Source organism: Monodelphis domestica, chromosome 5 (assembly GCF_027887165.1).
Source record: "Monodelphis domestica isolate mMonDom1 chromosome 5, mMonDom1.pri, whole genome shotgun sequence".
NCBI lineage: Eukaryota > Metazoa > Chordata > Mammalia > Didelphimorphia > Didelphidae > Monodelphis > Monodelphis domestica.
Genome location: NC_077231.1, coordinates 97,946,006 through 97,966,958, shown reverse-complemented (window position 1 = coordinate 97,966,958; position 20,953 = coordinate 97,946,006). Strand labels below are relative to the sequence as shown.

Here is a 20,953-nt window from a genome sequence, read left to right as displayed (position 1 = left end):
TAGCATTTATACAGCAACTTACTATCTCACTAGATACACCGTGGGAGATAGGAGCTAACTCTATTTGGCATGTGAAGAAACTGAGGCAGGCAGTTAAGTGATTTACCCAGGATCACAGAGCTAGGAAGTGTGTGAGGCCGGATTTGAACTCAGGCAAATTGAATATGTAGAGAAACTTTGAATGCTGAATATGGTATTTGTCTTCTTATTTATTCATGTCTTGGGGGAAAAAAACAAAACATATTTATTTCTGCCTTTTCAGTTTCTAAGTGAAACTGACTGACTTTTCAATTTAGAAAGACTCCTATATCTGAACCAGTCCTTAGAGATCATTTAGTCTAGCTTTTTCATTTTATGTATTAGAAAACTGAAGAGACTACCGCAAGGGAGCAGAGCAGGGGTTCCAATCCAACGGTGCTCTAGGGGGTGGCTAGTAGGCTCTGGGTTCAAATATGACCTCAGCCACTTCCTGGTTGTGTGACCCTGAGTAAGTCATTTAACTCTGCTTGGCCCTTGCCCTTTTTAAAAGTTGTTACTTAGATAGAAAGGGTTTAAAAACAAACAACAAATTTCAATGCTCTGTTCACGAGACTACCTTATGTGGTCAGTTTAGCCTTTAGCCTTCACACTCTTTCTACCATACCTCCTACTGCCATTAGTATGAGGGAAGAAAATACTCTTTTTTTCCATTGGTAGGAAAGCTTCAGATGTTAGAAAAGAGACGGTCATTTTATGAATCTCTAATGCTTTGAGGTACTTAAGGGACTTTCATCAGTTAAATGATTGAGCTTTCTGTAAAAATCAGTAAATGTCATGTTGCCATAAAATAATGAACTGTTAAAAAAACAAACACCAGCATATACCCATCTGATCAAAGGCTGCCTTTCAAAGCAGTACCATAGCAAGACCACGTATGTACTCATTTTCATGTTGCTACCATTGTTCATAAGGTGAGGAAACTGCCTTCATGGAAAGATATGCCATGAGAAAATGAATCTCAAGATTTAATGGATATGGGGGCATCTGGGTGGCTCAGTGGATTGAGAGCCAGGCCTAGATATGGGGAGGTCCTAGGTTCAAATCTGACCTCAGACACTTCCCAGCAATGTGACCCTGGGCAAGTCACTTGACCCCCATTGCCTAGCCCTTATCACTCTTCTGCCTATATTTACTATCCAGTGTACAATACTATACAATATATAGTATTGATTCTAAGGCAGAAGGTAAGGTGTTAAAAAAAAAAAAGATTTAGTGGATACCTAGGATTCTGACTTCAAGAAAAGGTCATATCTCAGACTGATCATCATTTTTGTAAACCACAATTGGTGCTGACTGCCCTGAGACTTTTCTTCAAGTTTTATCTCATTTTTATTGCTACTTTTTGTTTCTGCATCATATTCTTTTTAGAATAGATCCCTTCTCCCTCCCCATCCTGGGAACTATTCCTTGGAACAAAGTTAATCTATACTTTCAGAGGGTAAAAATTCAAGGGAAACAATCTATCAAAGTACATAAAAGAATGATAAAGACTCAATTACAAAGTGGTCCTCAAAGATATAAAGAACTTAAAGAGCTGGAGGAATATTCATTGTTCTTGCCTTAGCCATGCCAATATAATATACATGTGTAATGATAATACGACTTAAGTCAAAGGATATTTCATAGAACTTGGTAAAATAATCACACAATTCATTTGAGAAAGAAGAGAAAATATCAAATGAAATGATGAAAATGAGGGAGGAATAGAGAGGGAATAGCATTTTGAGACCTCAAACTCTCCTGAGAAGCAGCTGTCAATAAAATCATCTGTTACTGGTTAAAAAATAGAGGTATATCAATGCAACAGATTAGACAAAGGAGAATCAGAGATAATGGAACTATGTGGTGTTTGATGAAGTAGAAAACATAAATAATTTAGGGAAGTGGGAGAGATACAGGCTGGCAACAATGAGGTTTAGACCAACACCTTCCACCATACTCCCAAATACATTCTAAATGGATACTTGAACCTAATATTAAAGATCATACCATTATTATACCAAATGAGAAGATTGCAAACCTCTCACAGGGCTGGGGAGGGGCAGATGATAATATGAAATGGAAAAGCTTCTGCATAGACATTAGTGCATCTAGGCTAAGAAGGGAAGTGGGCAAACAGAAAAAATCTCTAATAAAGAGTTGGCATCCAAGCTATATAAATTAGCTGACATATACACAAACATATGTATTTTATATGTATGTTTGTATATACATGTTCTATACATGCTTGCCATTGTCAATGCTTTTTCAGTAATTATATTTTAACTCTGATACCAAGAATTGCGATTAGCAAGGAAAAAGTATCAGCTCTCTACATATAGCTTTTAAGAAAGTTACTGAAAACTACCTCAGATACTATGTCTTGTAATTAGAAATCATAAACTGAGTCCCCCTTAATTTTTTCTAAGGAAATTCAGTCCAAGTTTTCTTCTCAAGTGTGTAATCCAGAATGAGACAGATTGTGGCCAATTTGTTGCCAAGCCTAGTTGATTTTGCCTTTGCAACATGTCTTGAATACAAAGTAGAAAATATCCTTAACACAATTACTGGGGTGAGAAGTTGGGAGAACAATTCACGTGAGACTAAAGTACTTTGGTGGGGAAGGAAGAGTGAGAAAAGGCTAAAAAGAAGGAAAAACATTGAAAAAAATGGAGAGCAAAGTAGCTTATTAAATAATGAACTTATCACTGGCAGCAAATCAGACCCAGCCTCAAAGATCAATGCAGACCCAGAGGAGTGTCAGAAGCCGAGGCCCTGAAACAAGAGACATGCTCTCTGGCTTCTTTCTGTCGATGTGCACACCCACCTGGTCAGGGGCTGAGGTACCCAGCATTTGAATATCTTAAGTCACTCAGCCGTGATGGCAAATCCAGAGTCCAGTTTGTGAAGGCAGCTCTTAAGACATGGGCTGACCAATGAGTCATAATTATAGAAGCTTCTTTTTTCATGTCTGTGGTACAATGGAGAACGTTGGCTTTGGGGCTGGAGGACCTGAATTCAAATTCTCACACCACCTTAACCTTTCTGGGCCCCAGTTTTCTAATCTATAAAAAGCCTTTATTGATTTGGCCAAGATAGCCTTTGAGATCCCTTTTAGCTCTAGATCTATGACCTTATGAGTTTTCCAGATATGGAATATAATAGTAAAATTTTTGATCCCTCTCTATGGATGGCCAAAGACTGGGGAGCTAAGGGCTAATTGTTATAAGCAACAGTGTCAAACAATTTTAACTCTTCTGGAAAGAAATCCTTTGTCTTTTACACTGTGCAACTGACCCATTCTCCCACCATTCTTCTCTTCTGCCTCTTTCCTTCTTTCTACTGCTCCCTCAGATGGAATTGGTCCTGAGCCTCTTTTTGCTGGTCCAGAATTCTTATTAGAAGCACTGCCGACTGTGCTGGGCTCTTGGGGCAGTTAGCCTCACACTACAGGACCTGACTCATACTCTGAGTTCTGCTATCTCTGGCTGAGGTTTTCTTTCCTCCCCTGCTAGAAGTAATAATTTTTGAGTGCTGTCAGAGTGCCTGTCTTAAACAGCCCCCTCTCTTTCACACTGGCTACTTATAACTTACATTGTTTTAGTAAATGATACATCTTTGGCTGCTCAGAGGGCTTTTTTTTGCTGTGTCTGCTTTCTAGCTCTGGATAAATGAAGTTTTAACATCATTAGTACTAACTTTGGACTCTTCTACACCTTTATGGCCCATATCTAATCAGCCTTTAAGTCCTGTCACTTCTCCCTCAGTCACAGGCCTTACTCCTGTCTGTCCTAATTTAAGCTTTTGTGTTCCCTGGATGCTAACAGCTTCCTCCATGACACTCATAACAAAGCTTCAAGTTAATCTTTTTTCACAGACCTGATCAGGCCCCTCTTCAGTCTCAAACCCTTAGAAGACACCTCAGTGTTTATAAAATAAGGCTCTAATGCTGTCATAACCTGAATGTTGGGTCTTCTGAATCTAGCACTACCTTGTACTTCCAGTCATATTATGAGGTGCCAGGTCACCTGGTTTTTCTTTGTATGAATGTACACATGCCATGATTTCCTGCCTTTGTCCATGTCTTGATGTCTGGTTTGCCTTTTCTTTCCCCTTATCTTAGTTTTGGCCTTTCTACATTAGAAGGAGGCTCTGCCATCCTTGACTGCAGCTCTTTCTATTCAGACAGGAGGGGCCCAAGAGATGAGCTGACTTGCTTCAAGGGGATGAAGTGAATTCTTGGCAGAGACAGTTGACACCTTCCATGCAGACTTCTCTCATTTTCTTCTCTCTAGACCTTTCCCCCTTGGACATTCCATACTTGGCTGGAGACAAGACTTCTCTTCCAAACTGACCATATTCCCCCTTGAATCAGCTCCATGAGGGTAAACACCATGTCTGTATCTGCCCCAGCACACAACCTAACACCCTACACATAGTAGGATACCTTTTTATAAAATTGGGCCGAACTGAACAAAGTACATTGCTTTCTTCCTGAGAATACCCTAATAAATAGAATTACTTAGAAGGACAGCCATCAGATGGGAGGTGTTTAATGAGTGTTTGTGGAACTTAAAAAAAAAAAGGAAGAAAACATAGCAAATGTGATGCTTTTCAAGTATGTTTCCAGGGTCTCACAATGCTTTCCTTGACAGACAGAAATATAGTGGTGACAACAAATGGTGAACTTTAGAAACCACATCTAAAACATGAGACAACATGGTTTTAGGCAGGTCTAGACCAAGGAGAGAAAAGAACCTAGAACCCATTTTTAGATGTCACACATCTTGTGTGATCATACTGCTTCTTGCCTCAGTTTCATGCATGAACAGATGAACCATGAACCTCTCATCCATGAACCTCTCAGAGCTGTCTCTAGCCACAGAGCATGCTAATAATATTTCTGAAATGGCTTAAAGTAATACATGTAGTTTTAAACTGATCTCTAAAGCTTATGGCTGTTAATGATTTATTAAAATGATTTAAAAATGTTTCTTAAGTGGTGCTATCCTGCCTGCTCCATTTCCTATCAAAGACAAACAAATCTACTCTCCAAACTTCCCACTTCTACTGATGACTACCTAGAAAATAATCTTGAGCTGTCTTTGGACAATTTTTCTATTCTCCAGAATTTTCCTGCTGTGCTATTTACAGAAAGTCTGGTCCAGTCAAGCTGAGGGATTTGAGCTGATGTGCACTACCCAAAAGTACATTTCATAAGAAACTTCATCATTATACATTCTATCTCTTGAGGGTGAGGATGTATGTAAAAGTATGTATGTGCATTGATGTTGTCTGCAACATGTCTTCACTTTCTTTTCCCTCAATAAACCCAGTTCTTCCCTGTGACTCACTTTGGCCCCCAAATTACAGGACCTTGTGACCCTCTCCCCAGCCCCTTCATATCTTTCTGGCTTCCTACCCTCAAACCTCTACTGAACTTTAAGAAACTTCTAAGAAGCTTTAAGAAACTAGGTTAGGGTTCTATCCTCTCTTGACCTAAAATGTACATTTCCCTGCTTTGATATACCCTCTATCTCTTTATCTCTTCTCTCCACCAACCTATTGTTTCCCTCTACTGTATCCTGTAGAGTACCTCATTACTTCAATCATGGGGATGGGCAGGAGCAAATCATTTTTTGGCTTATACTTTTTCCTCCACCCCCATCCCAGTCTGGTTCTTTCCTGAAGACACTTTCTTCCCTAACATTCTGTCTTCTTACTTCCTAAAGCTACTTTCTGCTGGCCTTTCGCCGCTTCTCTGCCAATAGTGTGCACCAACTTTTGATCTCTGTGGGTGGCTGGCCTCTTCACCTACTTCTGGCTCCCTGGCCTACCTTCCCCTTCCCACTCCATTGTTAGGTCTTGTTTTGAGAAGACTCTTCTGCCTTGGGGTCTTGGAGCTCACTGATTTCTGCCTTGCTGCAGCTGCCCCACAGGCTTCTCTTGGGATTTTATCTAAGTTCTCTACCATTGAGAGGTCTCGAAGGATGTGCTCCAGCCCAGCCTATGGACTGCCTGTTTCCCTGATCCTTGGTACATTTGCTCTCTAAATGCCATTCCTCATTCCCTTCAGATCTTAATACCATACTTTAGGAGGGATAGTGACAAGCAGAAGGCCATCTAAAGAAGAGGGACCAGGATGGTGAGGAGATAACAAGTCATGTTTTATGTCACACTCTGAAAGAGCTGGGGATGCTTCATTTTGAAAAGATTATTTTTTTGGGGGGGGGGGAAACCACAGCAGTTATCTCCAGGTATTTTTGAAAAGCTCATTAGAGAGGGGTGAGACATTTTGCTTGCTGGTACCACAAAAGTTGTCAAATGAGCCTTGGGATTAGTCAGAAAACTTGAGTTCAAGTCACTTAACCTGAGCCTAAACTACCTCCTCTGAAAAAGGGATAAAACTTTTTGTCTGGCTTACCTAAAAGTACTACTATTGTAAGACCTTCAAACAGTCAATAGATCTAAGATGTTCTTAGAATTGCCAAAGTACTGAGAGTCCTATTTCAGTTCAATAGAAGGAAGCACTTCTGAACACCTAGATGTTGTAAGAAGGTCATAAGTTCTTTCATACTAGAGGTTTTTGTTTTCTTTAACCCTTCCTTTCTGTGTTAGTAACAACTCTAAGATAGAAAGACAAGGGCTAGGCAATTGGAGTTACGTTACTTGCCTTGGTTCCCACAGTCAGGGAGTATCTGGGGCTAAATTTGAACCCAGGTTCTCTAAACTCCAGGCCTGGCACTCTATGTACTGTGCCAACTAGCTGCCTCTACACTAGAGGTCTTTAGGCACAGCCTGGATGACCATTTGTTAGGAGTCTGACAGAAGTGGATTATGGTTCAGGGAGGGTCTCAGAAGTTTCTTCTATTTCTAGGATTCTATTCCCCAAGTTCTGATATTAGGTCCTTTCTAGATATTTTTGGTCTAAACCAGGAAAGGGGGGTGAGATCAAGGACTTCAACCCTATCCTCTTGAACTCCTCTTGCCTTGCCACATAGCAGGCAAGTCTTTGCTGTTGTCAGTCAGTTAGTAAATCTTGGAGAGAAAAGCCTAAAGTCACATTGACAGTTCTTTTTTACCCAATTTATTTCCTTCCTTTATTTTCTTCTCTCCCTTCATGTTTCCAAGGCTAAACCTCTCTTTCTAACTTTGAAATTCATTTCCTCTGAGGACCTGCTTCCTTAGTGATGTCCTCTCTCTATAGTCTGGCTCCCCTGGCTCTTCTTAATCTTCCCATAACCTGTCCCCCAGCTGTTTTCATTTTTTAAACCTTTATTTTTTATCCTAGTAACAATTCCAAGAAAAAAGGGGAAAGGATTAGGCAATTGGGGTTAAGTGAACTAGGAAGTAACTGATGCCAGATTTGAAACTAGGACCTGTCTCTAGGCCTGGAGATCTATCTACTGAGTCATCTAGCTGGCTCCTCCCCACTCTTTTCTAAAGGAGGGGCCCAGCCCTGAAACCATGCTTTTACTGGCCATTTATTTTTCAATGTTTTGCACAGTGGCTTCCACTCTTGCCACTCAAATGAAATGGTTCTACCCAAAGTCACTGGCATCACTAGCCTGAAGCACCAGGCACTGATTATTCCTCCCTCCCTTCTGAAACTTTCATTTCTGGGATGGGTCTCTGATGCAGTGTTCTCCTCATCCCCTTCTCCTGTTTTGGAGATCATACTGGTTCATAGTTTTACATCTCACCTCCACACTGAGGTCTTCAACTGTCATTGATGTTCCCTATCCTGACCTCTATTTCCAACTGTCTAGAAGACAGCCTTGCTGTCACGTCCCACTGGTGCTTAAAATCCAAAGTGGCCTTTTCCCACTATGGTTCACATCGTCATACTTATGGCCTATGACTACTTTTTCAGATTAGTTAGGATTTTTTTCTTTAAGAGAGAAATAGCTTTGTTGTTCAAAAAAGGTAACCATTACAAAGAAAAACATTGTACTAAACCATGATATTGAATGGAATTTCTCTTTCCTAATATTTAACATATTAGCTGCTTTTCTGGGTAAAGAAGTCATTCGAGTTCTCTGGTAGTTTTAGCTTTAACTCTTTCTACTGGACTCCCCTTCTATGGAATGACAAAGAAACAAAATTTGTGATCATACAATCATAGACTACAGTACAGTCACTAGGCAGAAATCTCATTCTGTCCCAATGTCAATTCCAGGTGATTTTGCATTTCAAACAACAATGAATTTAAATAAAAAACATCTAATCCCACCTAAGAACATTACCTTGGTTGGAATCCCCAGGAAAGATATTAAAGAGTTTCATTAATGTGCCTGGTTATTATTCTATCACTTCTGGCCATTTCCATTTGACCACTAAAAATTGTCCCTGTTTTGACACTGCTCTTCCATCAACAATACTGCTGAGTTATGGAAACCATCCTTGGCACTGGTTCAAGCCAGCCCTGGCAGCTCCATGGGGATGTGCTGGAAGAGCATCTGAGTGCAGAGAAGCTGTTAGTAATTAAGGGAACTCCTCTGGGCCCTAGAGAGCCTCAAGTAAGTTGTCCAAGGCTACTTTCACCCTAGCCGGCCAATTCTTTACCTTTTCTGCTTTCTCTGCCTTTTCTTTCTCCTTCTCTTCTTTCTTCTTCTTCTTCTCACTCTGTCCATCAGTGTGGAAGACTGGTGGTGGTGGTGGTGGTGGTGGTGGTGGCGGCAACGGTGGCGGCGGCGGTGGTGGAGGCACAGCTCCAGGGAAAGGTGTGCTGGTAGGGGGTGGGGGTGCAGGGCTGGTGCCCGTGGCCTCTCCTATAGTGGTGACTGCAGCAGAGAGTCCAGGGCCCTTCTTAGACTTGGAGTGGCGCTTCTCCTTATGCCTCTCCTTGTCTTTCTTCTTTTTGCTCTTCTTGGATTTCTTCTTCTTCTTAATCTCCCGGTAAGAGTCATCAATCACTAGTTCACCGGCCTCTAGCTCACCCCCAGAGGATGAGCCTGACTCCAGGGCAGGTTCAACATTTGAGAGCTCATAGTCAGCGGTGTGTGACTCTGGAAAGATGGAAGCATCTGACCCAAAGCTTTCCGGGCCAGGTGAGGGATGTTGGTCTGGGGCTGGCTTGTGCTTCTTCCTGGCTGTTTTTAGGAAACTGTGCAGCTCGTGCCCAAGGAGAAAAGTGCCCTGCTCATCTCGAGCTGATTTCTTAGAGGATTTTTTGGTTGTCCCCTGTTGAGAAGGATTCTGAAAAGGTTCCTCATCACCTGTCCTACCTTCCTTCTCCTTGGGCGAGAGAATAAGTTTCATTTTTAAGCCATCTGGCTCTCGAAGGGTCAAGGTCTCTGTATTAACATAGAGAGGCTTCATTTTTTTGGCCTTGTGGAAGCCGCTGTCCTCAAGGGAAAGCTCCCCACTGCTGCTGCTCACTTTTTTCCTGGGGTGCTGCTCCTTTTTGCTTTCTGAGTAGCTTGAGGAGCTAAAGGAAGAAAATGAGGATTTCTCCCCAGTCTTTCTGGGGGGTTTGGAGCCTGTTGCTAGGGGGGATGTGATGGCCTTTAGTAGGTCCATGGCTGTATCAGAGGTTGGGGGACTTGGTACCACCTTCTTTTTTTTCTTCTGTGATGACTCCAAAGGAGAAAGATCTGAAAATCATCAAAATAAAGAGAGTTTCAGAATGATGGGAGGCAACTTCAAATGTGCTCCCCCTTCTCACCAGACACCCCACCAGCAGGAAGAAGAAAGAGGCCAATAGGAAGGGGAGAGGGGGGGGACCCTCCAAATGGTTGAAGCACTCAGAAGTGAATGCCCATGCACATCCTGGCTTGTTGTAACCATCTGCCTCTGGAACTGGGAGGCAGCAGGCCACTCATAAGTCTTCACAGGCAACCAAACAGAACACACCCCGGAGGATGGAACAGAGCTGTGGGATTAAGGTAGGTTATAATTTAGAATTCAGAGCATCATCTGGCTTTGTGTCCAGGCCAAACCCACTGGGGAAAAGGGTTAGTCTCTTCAGCTGTGCTTATTACATGGCCAAGAAGAACTGGTCTTAGGCAGGAGTGGATATGTAGTTATGTTCCAGAAGAGGGAGAAGTGACCCACAGGTGCAGGCCAGAGGGCATGAGAACCATATATGGCAAAGGGGGTGCTAGAGAGGAATGGGCAAGAGACAAGTGGATGGTGGGGGAGGGGTAGAGGGAACCTGGTACCTGGTGTATCACAAATGAAGACTGTTCTTCTATGCTGAATCCTCCACAATCCCAGCCCTCCACCTCTCTCCTCCTTCACACTGGTTTATCGGCAATCAGAACAAGAACCACTGTCCTGTTAAATAGGCCACTGAGTCAGCAACATTGGGACCCCTTTCCCTCACCCCGACTCCTGTGGCCCCGATTCTGTCCTCACCTCCATAGCAGGACTCGCCGGAGGAATGCTTCCTCCTCCTCTTGTGCGTGTCCGTGCCCAGGGAGAAGAGAGCTCTCTCCTAGAACCAAGGGAGAGGAATAGGCATTGACAGCTGTTCAAGGAGGCAAGCAAAGAACCCTTTAGAAATCATGCTTGGCTCTCTGTCAATTCATGGCTTTAGAAATAGATAAACAAACAAAAAAAATTAAAAAAGCAAAAAAAGGAAAAAGGGGAAAATACCCAACAATATAGGAGAGAAGCTTTCTCTTTGTTAGCTATGAAAGATAGGACATAATTGCCCTACCCTGAAGGATCAATGCCTTACCTTCAGTCTCTTCTTGGAGGACTTCCTGACCTGAGCAGCAATCTCCTCTTCTTCTCTTAAAAGATCCTTGTAAGAACGTCTTTTCTCTCGTTGGCTCCGGCCAGCTGCCAGTCCTATGTCCTCCAAACTTCGGTCACCATCAAAGCAATCTGAAAGTCACATGAGTATTTGAGGAAGGAAAATCAGAAACTTTGAAAAAACTTTTAAATCCCCACACATGTAAAGCAGCAGCCTCTCTACTCCATAATTATCATGGTTGATAATTTCATCAGAGTAAAGTGCCTGGATCCAAGGGAAGGAGGGCATTTTTTTATTCTCCAGCTGGAATACTGGACTCAAGACCTGAGGGAGTGACACTTCCTAGGCTGTAAAAAAACCTAACATCCACCCTTGGGTGGGGTCTCTTTTTCTCAATTAAGCAGTGGTCAAGAGCACTACAAAGGGCAGGCTCAGAAGAATAAAGATTAGTGTGATCTGCTTCTGTGTGGGAGGACAAACTATGACTCCTATCCCCAATTTCTTGCTCACTGGAGCTGGCAAGGTCCAAGAGTGCTGCAGGGTCTCAGCCCAGGAAAACAAGCTAATTTCGTGGCTCTCATGCTGGAACCCCCTGTCTTGCTTTTCCATTTTCATGGACCCAGTCTGAGAATGCTGTAGAGACTGGGCATCCTAAGAACAGTGTTCTGTACCATCCTAGATGGGAGCAAGATGTGATTCTCAGTCCTGGCCTCTCACTCCATGGGCTGCAGGGACTGAAGAGGGCACCCCCTCTGGAACGCTTCTCAGATTAAGGGGTCATACCTTCTTTCTTCCTGGAGTCATCATAAGCCATGGCCGTCCTGCAGGACTGAGAATGTGGCGACGTTTCCAGACTCCTTCCCCGCTACAGGACCAGGCCTGAGAAACAAAGAATGAAAACCTTCCTGTGAGGGGAATCACTGCAGAGGCCAAGAAGGCTTCCAGATGGAAATGAGCAGTCATCCACTGAAGGAAAGGACAGCAAGAAATAAAGGGACATCTTGTCACCTCCTCATGCTTCCTGTAAATCTAGAGGGGTTCCAATTGCAGAAGGTGCACTAGGCCTAATCATGTGGTTTGATTCATAATTCAAAGTTGTGCTTCTTAGAAGTACAAATTCCTATGCAAAAAAAAAAGGCCTGTCAAGAGGGACTAAGATAACTGAGCAGGGTGAAAAGACGGAAGCCAATGGGCTAGGTTCATTCATGGTCACAGACGACAAAGATCCAGGAGGCTGTCGGAGAAACAGATTACACTGTACATACAAAAGAGTGTAAAATGATCTTACATTGGCTGAAATGGTGACAGAGGGGAATCTATTGTACTGAGATTTCAACAGACAGGTAGATATCACTGTAGCAATGCCCTTTAGAGCAGAATTTTTATAAAAGGATTTTGTTAGGTTAAGAATTCATCAAAACAGTTGAAAAAGTGAGTGACATACTAAATGGTTCAATGGCATCTTTCAGAACTAGTGAAATGATTTTTAATAGGACTGTTTTGGCAAAAAGAGAGGATATTATTTTCCTGAATATAGATTAATTGGAATCAGCAAAAAAAATGTTAAGATTGTCATATATTACTGGCATTCACAGTAACTTAAAGAGTTATAAATAGTTGAGAATTAAATAAAAAATATATGCTAGCATTCATTTTTATTTTTTTTTTAAACATCAAAGATGGTCTTGCTAAAATTTAAGTACAGAAAAAACTGAAATCTATCAGATATCCTTGGGAACACAAGATGTTACAAAGGAACACCACCCATATCTTTGCAGGGAATTTTAAGCAGTCTTAATACACACTAGGTATATTTGGAATTGTCTTGTGAAATCATCAAATAAGATTCTTGCCCTGACTTGAAAGTTTAAAAAGAATGTATTTCCCATTCATAGTAAAACAGAATTTGGAAATTTTAAGGATGCTTCACTAGGCAATAATTATCAAGGAGATATTAGGGGTAACTTGATAAAAAGAAGGGAATTAAAATCCCACATAATTGTTTTATATATACATTATTATTTATATACATATTGCTTTTCATTAGTAGATTTAAATATGATTCTGAGATGGATAAGCTGTAAGTAAAATATTTTATCAGCAAATAAAATTTGAAAGAGATCTCTGTTATCTTACAAAGCAGGAAGTAGAAATGAAGAATAGACTTAATGGAAGCTAGAGAGGTCAGATAGACTGACGCTATGGGAATTACTGGCTTCACCTTACTGTTGGGAAAGAAGAAGAAATATGACTTTGGAGAAGGGGGGTGGAGCACAAGAAAGCAAGTCACATATGTAATGTTTCCTACATCCCTGAAGCCAGTACTGGTCATCCTAGCTCTAAACCAGGCCCAATCTCTTCATCTTTCCACCTAGCTGGTGATGGCACCAATGGACTAATGAAAGATGTATCTCTTCTTTAATCCTCAAATATTTTTTCAGTTACTTATTAACATGTGCCCCAAGGTGATGAACTTGATAGAAATACATAATTTTCCTCTGACAAAGATTTCCATTTTGGCAAGAAAATATAGCAATTTGAGGATAGTAAGAGTCTAAGAGTCATTTGGAGAAACTGAACAGAAAACAATTATGAAATATTCAATACCGATATAGTTACTGACATGTAAAGAGGAAATAAAGCCTCCTCTTCTCTCTCAAATTTTAAAAGCTGGGATGAAGCTGGAGCCTGGAAATTACACTCAAAACCTTGTTTGTATGTCAAAAAACTCAGCAGCTTTGGATGGGCCATATAACAGGTTCCACAGTTAGGATGGGAGTTTTCAAGGAAAGCATAAGAGAATGGAGTGGAAGAAGTGGAGATAATTTACTAGGCCTACAAAAATAATGCTTCTTAAAACTGCCAGTGGATTTACAAAATTGCTTGTGATGAGAAACAGATTAACAAGGAACTGCTCATCTAAGGAGAGGTAAGCACAGATTACTTTGTATAATGTTCCTAGGAATTCTATTACTGAATGATTTCTTAACAATATGCAGAGGTAATCTTATGAATTAGAAAAAGAAGCTAAGATGCCTAACAACTTTTTAAACAAAGTATGGTCTGAATTTGGAAATCTATAATGAAATGCACACTGGTCTATTTTAGCCCTAATGACGGGAAATTAATTTCAATGGTCTTTAAAAACAATACATTAATTCAGTATGTGGTTGTTGGCTTAGAGATCAGGGTGAAAAAAAGGTGGAATCTAGTCAATTTATAACCAGTTGATATAGTGAGTTCCCTAACAGGTCTTGGATTTTATAAAAATAGGGAGTTAAACTCAGGCGGCAGATCTTGAGGATTACTAATTCAGTGAGAATGTTAAAAAAAATTAGTTTTGTCTTTCCTATAAGAAAATGGGGAGTTTAGTTGAACTATAGGTCAATAAACCTTTAAGACAGCAAAACACATGGAAGTGAAGATCAGAATGTTGAAGCTGGCTTTTAAAGGAATGCTTAATTCTATAGGCTAAGAAAATACAACTGACCCTTATGTCAGGAGAGAAGCTGATACTCTAGAAGAGAAAGAAGCACTCTAAGCACCCAAGCAGATGATTCTGAAAAATATTTATGTTCTATGGTTCCTTTAGCATTTTTATACATGATGTGGAAAGGGGGTTATTTGATATTTAAAAATTTCAAAATCGGACTTAAAATCATTTCAGTTTCAGCTAACACTAAACAGTTTCTTCTTCCTGGGGTTCTAATTGATTATGGCAAAAGAACAAAGTCCAATCTATAAATTGGACATTCTAAGTTAGATCCAGGAATTGCTGAGAATCAAGATGCTGTCTTCCAGACTGCCTCCTTTTCGTGCCAAGCTCATCTTTAGGAAGCTTCAAACATCGGTCAGTACGGTTACAGATGCTTTCTCCAACACATCCCGAATCTCTGTTAGCTCCCAATGAGTTCCAGGGCTTTAGTGGTTAGGAGGGCATCTTCTCCCTTCTGTCCCAGGTTCTTCACATGCCAGCACAGAATTTCAGCCTTCAGCCAGGACCCATTGCCTTTCTCCTAGGATCTCTGCAGCACTCTCAGCCCCTACCGGCCCTGCAAGTTTCTGAGCTATAGACAAGTTGGGATAGGGACAGATATCTTTGTACTTGGAAAGAGGCACAACTAAATAAAGCAACAACTCATTAGTAAGCAAATGAGAATTTCTGGCAATAGTTCCTATAAAAAGCAATGCTGAAAAACCTCCATTGATACAAATTCTCCCTAATAGCAATAATTTGCACTCAGAATTTAGAATGTTTTATTTCTTTGAGCTATAAAGAGAATGTGAAATCAGTTTCCAACTAGGCCAACAGAAAGTAGGAACAGGAATCTTTTCCCTTGGAGAATACAATATCATGTAATACAGTATCATAGTCATGAGAAAGGAAATAAAAAACATGATTCCTATCCTCCAAATAGGCAATCCCACAAGTGAGGAATGTTCAAAGCACATTGCAGACTAAAACGAACACAAAACTCATTATTTATACAAATACTTGAGGCCACCATTGTATCCTCTGCCAAATCAGCAGTGCTTGGTGGACACCTCTGTGGCAACTGCCAGACAAAGGAATGAAGAGAACCTTTCAATTCTTATGGATCATAGAACATCAGATCTGGAAGGGACCTTAGAAATGACCTAGTCCAACCTCCTCAATTCACAGAGGCCCAGAGAAAGGATGTGATTTGTCCTACCATCAAAGGCCCTTAACTTTTTCTGTGCATGGACTCCTATGATAGTCTGGTGAGAGTTATGGATTACTTCTTATAAAAATGTTTTAAAATGCATAAAATACAGGAGGGTCTGGATTCAAATTTGGTCTCAGATATTTCTTGGCTGTATGACCATGGGTAAGTCACTTAAATCTATTTGCCTAGCCCTTGCCCTTTTGTCCTAGAGTTGTTACTGGGACAGAAAAGAAAGGGGTAAAAAATTCGTAAAATAAAAAGCATAGGGGGGCAGCTGGGTAGCTTAGTGGATTGAGAGCCAGGCCTAGAGATGGGAGGTCCTCACTTCCCAGCTGTGTAATCTTGGGCAAGTGACCCCCATTGCCTAGCCCTTACTGCTTTTCTGCCTTGGAACCAATTGGTTCCAAGACAGAAGGTAAGGGTTATATATATATATATATATATATATATATATATATATATATATATATATATATATATATATATATATATGTATATATATATATATATATATGTATATGTATATACATATATATATATATGTATATACATATATATATATATAAAAGCATAGGATTACAAATCAATTATATTGAAAAAGTGATCAAAACATTTTTAAAACCACTGCCTTATATTCTGGTATAGAATAATTAAGGATTAAATTGGTAATCAGAATTTGGAATGAGGAAGGATCTCAGAAATCACTCAGGGGCTCTTTTTCCTCAAAATTTTCTTGCATATATTATCTGAAGTTTTCTCCTTGCTCCAACATGCCTTCTCCTCCTATCAGTCTGTCACCACTACCTTGCCAGTAGTGAGCATTTAATAAATGTTGGTTGAGATTACTCCACCCTGATCCCTCAATTTATAGATTAAGAAACCAAAGAGCAGAAGAAATTGACTTGTCCAATCCTAACACAGCATGCTGGTCAGTGTTCAATTTGGAATTAGTGGACCTAAGTAATTCTAGTCCTCCTACTTAATCCCTTTATGATTTTAGGCATATCACTTATCTTTTTCCAGGTCTGTGAACCTGGACAATTGAGTCTAACTAAGCTAAGGTGTTGGTGGATAGATTTTAAGGGTTCTAGGAACCTGGGTAGAAAAAAATTACATCTTCATTTCAATATAATTGGTCTTAATACAAAGTTTTCTATATTATGCATTTAAAAATTTTGTTTTAAGAAGAACAAAGTATTCCCAAACACTCAACGGGGTCTATGATACAAAAAAGATTAACAACTGCCCTAAGAATTTCCTTCTAGTTCTATAATGAGATACAATGTATTTAATGGAAGGGCCAATAAGAAGTAGGCCTGGAGGGAAAGTGAGGACATATCAACAAGGAAGCCTCTAAAAGCACTCAAAAACTCCAAGAAGGATGGAAGTGATGGAGGCTTAGTAGTTATCAGAACTGCTCAGAGGAGAATGAATTGTCTCCTCTGGGGCAGTCCCTGACTGGGGATCTTCATCATACTTGGCTGGCCAGCCACTGAATAGGATGCTGGAGGCAGTGAAGCTCAGTTCCAGGATGACCTCTCTTCTCTCTGAATTCCCTCCCAACCCTCAGATTCTGGGCATCTGTGAAGCAGTCAAACCCAGAGTAGCTGGTTCCAAATCCAGTCCCTTCTCATGTACCTTGCTGCCTCTCCTGGAGTGAAAATAGCTCACAAATTATCTAGCCGGGTGGCAGACAAAATTGTCAAGATTTGTATTTGGAGGGCCTGGGTGCTAAGTGCCTGCTATGTGGCAAGAGCTGTGTTAGGCCCTGAGCACACCAAGATATTACTCAGTCATCTTGGGGTGACCTTTCCTAAGTGAACCCTAAAACAAAGGTGCTCATGACCTCTAAGCTCCCCCTAGTGATAAATCCTATGGTCCTCATGAGTTTCTAATCCAGTTTTGTAGGCAAGACCATCACCCACAGCACATTGTTTAGAATAACCCCAGACAAGCCATTGAGGGCCTCTATGATTAGTTATTGACAAACTGGGCATGGCCACTGAAGTCCTCACCTTCAGTATCTTCCATTGGGCCAGTGTGAGCATTACTCTTCTCCTTCTGGATCTCAGTAGTCCTGAGCTTCTGCAGTAATGTGTCAGAATACAGTCAGGCTGGTCTTCAGAGTGGATATGCAGTCCATTGTTAAGGCTCACACTGAAAGCCCAGCCTGAGACTGAATGTCCCTAGGATGGCTTCCTAGAACCTAGGTCATCTTCACTGCACCATTAGGCACTGAAGAGGGCTCTCTGGTTACTAAACAAAAATATAGGGGGAACCCCTTCCCTCTCTCTTAGATTGTTTCCTCATCTGTAAAATTATGAGATAGGCCCAGATTATCTCTATTAGGTCCTTTCCAGCTGTAAATCTATGTTCTTTATGATCCATCTGAAAGGGAATTAAAATACCTCCCCAAGTCTGGCCCAGTTTTCTTGGCTTTGTTTATACCTAGCACATAGAATACAGTCCTGCACATAGTGGATGCTTAATAAATGCCTGTTGAATTAGATTGCCCATCTGTAAAAAGAGGGGATTCATTAGAGGGCCTTTAGGGTCCCTTCCAGCCCTAATTCTGTGATCCCCTAGACTGGGGATCAGAACACCTTGGTTTGGATTTTGCCCCCTCACCAAGCTGTTATCCTCATTTTCTAGAGGATGGGTGGCCTGAGATGACCTCCCTAGGCCCTTCTAGTTCTAAATCTATGCATGATTCTCTGATATCCTGGCTTAGGGAGGAGCCCTCAGTTCTCAGTCCTCTCTAGATCTATTTTTTGTCTTTGTATCTCCAGGGATTAGCACATAAAAGATGTTTAAAAATGTAAAGGGAATTCAACTGTATTCCCCTCTGACAAAATGACAGGATTGGACTGGTCAATTTTTAAAGTCCCTCTTGACTCTAAGTTCCCAATCCTATGGTCCATCTGTTGGCCTGGGAATCAGAATCCTTGAATTTCTGTTTAACTCTCTTCTCCCTTTTAGGTTTGTTTTCTCCACTTGAAAAACAGGTCTGGGCTAGATTATCCTTAAGGTCTCTTAGCTCTGAATCTATGATCCTATTACCTTCTGGACTGGGTTTTAGAATAGCTGAACTCTAGTCCCTCCTGTGGTCTAGTGGAAGAAAAATGGATTTAGTTGCTAGTCCAGGATTCAAATATGACTACTACTTTCTACCCACTTGGACTTGAGAAAATTGATTTTGACCTCCCCAAGCCTCAGTTTCCACATCTTTACAATGAGGGACTAAAAGACTTCCAGGTCTAAATGTAAGATCTCTCTGGGCCTTAGTCTCCTCATAAGTTAATGAGAAGGTAGGCCCAGAAGGCCTCTAAGGGCCCTTCCTGGTTCTAAATCTGATACCTCACTGAGACTCATGCTTGCTCATCTGTAAAATCCTTTCAGTCTTATAATCTAGGCTGGGTGTCACAAGCCTTAGACTCTCCCTGATTCTTCCACAATCATTCCTTTTTCTGTACCTTGTCTATAAAATTAAGTGGTTGATCAAGATAGCCATGAAGGTGCTTCCAGATTTAACCCTACGACCTTTATGGGCCTCAGTTTATCCATCTTTAAACGGAAAGGTGGGACCTCAAGGTCTCTAGGATCCTGCCTAGCTCGAAGTCTTTAGACCTATTATAGGCCCCTCTACACTTTATACCTTCTCTATGAAATGAGGGGGTTGGCCTGGATGATCTTTAAGATCTTTTCCAGATGTTAGACTAAGGTTGTAGTATTCTTTAGACGTGGACCTCCTGATGTATCCCATCTATTTCCTTCTTAGTGACTTAGTTTTCCCATATGTAAAAAGAAGGGGAGTTGAACTTTATCTCTAAGATCCCTTCCAGCTCTAAGTCTGGTGCCTTGGTATGCTCTAGAGGGAGGATCAGCAGACCTAGATTCACTGATCCATTCTATTCTCCTTCTCTGCACCTCAGTTTCCCCATCTGTATGACAGGGGTTGGGGTTTGTACTGATGATCAGAGGTCCTTCTGGGCTTTATGTATAGGGTTCTCATATACTCTAAATTGGGGAGTCTGCCTCCCTGGGCTCATGGATGCATTTTACCCTCTTTTCCTTCCCTGTGCCTCAGCTTCCCCATCTGTAGATTGGGGGGAGGTGGTTGTACTGGATAGCCCCATAAGTGCCTTTGAGGTTTATGCCAAAGGTTCTCAAATGTTCTACACTTGGCAGACTGACTCCCTGGGCTCACAGGCATAGTCTTCCTGCCTCAGTTTCTCCACATGTAAAAATAAGAGGAATTGAACTTGACCTCTAAGGTCCTTTCAAGCTCTAACTCTGGTGTTCTGGGATGCCCTGGTCTGGGGAATGAGCCTCTCTGGGCTCACAGGTGAGGTCTCCCTGCCTTCCCTGTCCTGTGCCTCAGTTTCCCCATCTGTAAAACGGGGAGAGTTGGGCCTAGATGGCCCAAGACGCCTTTGGGCTCCAGATCTGGGGGCTTGAGCCACTCGGGACTCCCTGGACTCCGGGGTCCCTACCCGCACGGTCCCCTGGCCCCCCGCCCGCTTGCCCGCGCCCACCCGGATCCAGCGTCCAAGCCCGCGGCCTCCAGGGCGCCCCCCGCGGCGGGGGCGGGCACTGGGCAGGCGCGGGGGGGCGGGGCTGCCCTGGCCTCGTGCGGCCCCGTGCGCGCGCCCGCCCCTGGCCCCCGCCGCCACTTTCCCGCCTTCTGTTTGAATACGTCCCGCCCTGCCGGCCCCGCTCCGGCCGCCCTGGGCCACCGCCTCGCGCCGGGTCGCCACCGCCACTCCAGCCCCCGGCTTAGGCCCAGGCCTAGGCCGCGCGGCGTAGGGAGATGGCCTAGGGCTAGTGGCGCGGACCCAGGGCGGCGGTAGGGCGCGGGACGGGGGTGGCGGGCGCCCAAGGGGCCCGGCCAGGCGGGGCGGGCGGGGTCGCTGCTCGCCGCTACCTTCACTCCGCGGGCCCGGCTCCCGCCTCAGCGCCGCCGACCGCCGCCATCTTGAGAGGGAGAGAAGAGCGGATAGCCGCCAGGCCGCCGCAGCCGAGCGCCGAGCGCCTCCACCGCGGCGGGCGGCCGGGGCCGAGAGGCGGGGGAGTGGGGGAGAGGAGGAGGGAGGAGAAAGAGGGGAGGAGCGCCGAGCTCATCGAATACCTGCCCAGCTCCTACTCTAGCTCCCGCCCCTGCTCCTGTCACTGTCTCTGGCGGGCAGGGCGCGCGCAGTGTGCACGCCACCTACGCTACTTGCGCTACCTGTGCGCCTGGCTTCCGGGAGCGTTGTAATTATTAATAACGACTATAACTGCAGGCAGCGTTAATACAGCGCTTTAAAGTATGCATAGTAGTTTACAAATATTGCCCGAAGAGCAACCCTGGGAGCTAGTCGCTTTTTTCATCACTTCCACTTTACAGATGAAGAAACTGAGGCTAACAGGGTTAAGTGACTTGCCCAGGGACATACAGCGGGGAAGTGTCTGAGGTCAGATTTGAGTCTCTAGACCTGACTCTATTCACTGAGCTACCTTGCTGCCGCCCCACCCTCCCCCCAGTACGTTTTTAATACTTATTATT

General features: G+C 42.7%; 1 protein-coding gene across 5 annotated transcripts in view; it reads right to left on the bottom strand.

Annotated features, from left to right (window-relative positions):
- Positions 1-20,487, bottom strand: part of HMGXB4 (HMG-box containing 4) — a 34,228-nt gene extending 13,741 nt beyond the window's left edge. For 2 of the 5 annotated variants that reach the window (XM_016425833.2, XM_001366412.4), the window contains exons 1-5: positions 20,333-20,487; positions 11,504-11,599; positions 10,703-10,851; positions 10,378-10,456; positions 8,584-9,614 (exon numbers count right to left, since the gene is read on the bottom strand). In XM_016425833.2, coding sequence (XP_016281319.1) covers positions 8,584-9,614; positions 10,378-10,456; positions 10,703-10,851; positions 11,504-11,534 — 1,290 coding nt within the window. In that variant the 5' untranslated portion in view covers positions 11,535-11,599; positions 20,333-20,487. Of the gene's footprint in view, positions 1-8,583; positions 9,615-10,181; positions 10,297-10,377; positions 10,457-10,702; positions 10,852-11,503; positions 11,600-17,423; positions 17,494-20,332 lie in introns of all 5 variants that reach the window. The other 3 variants (XM_016425834.2, XM_056798823.1, XM_016425836.2) reach the window with 3 other exon arrangements.
- Between the last annotated feature and the right edge of the window lie 466 nt (positions 20,488-20,953).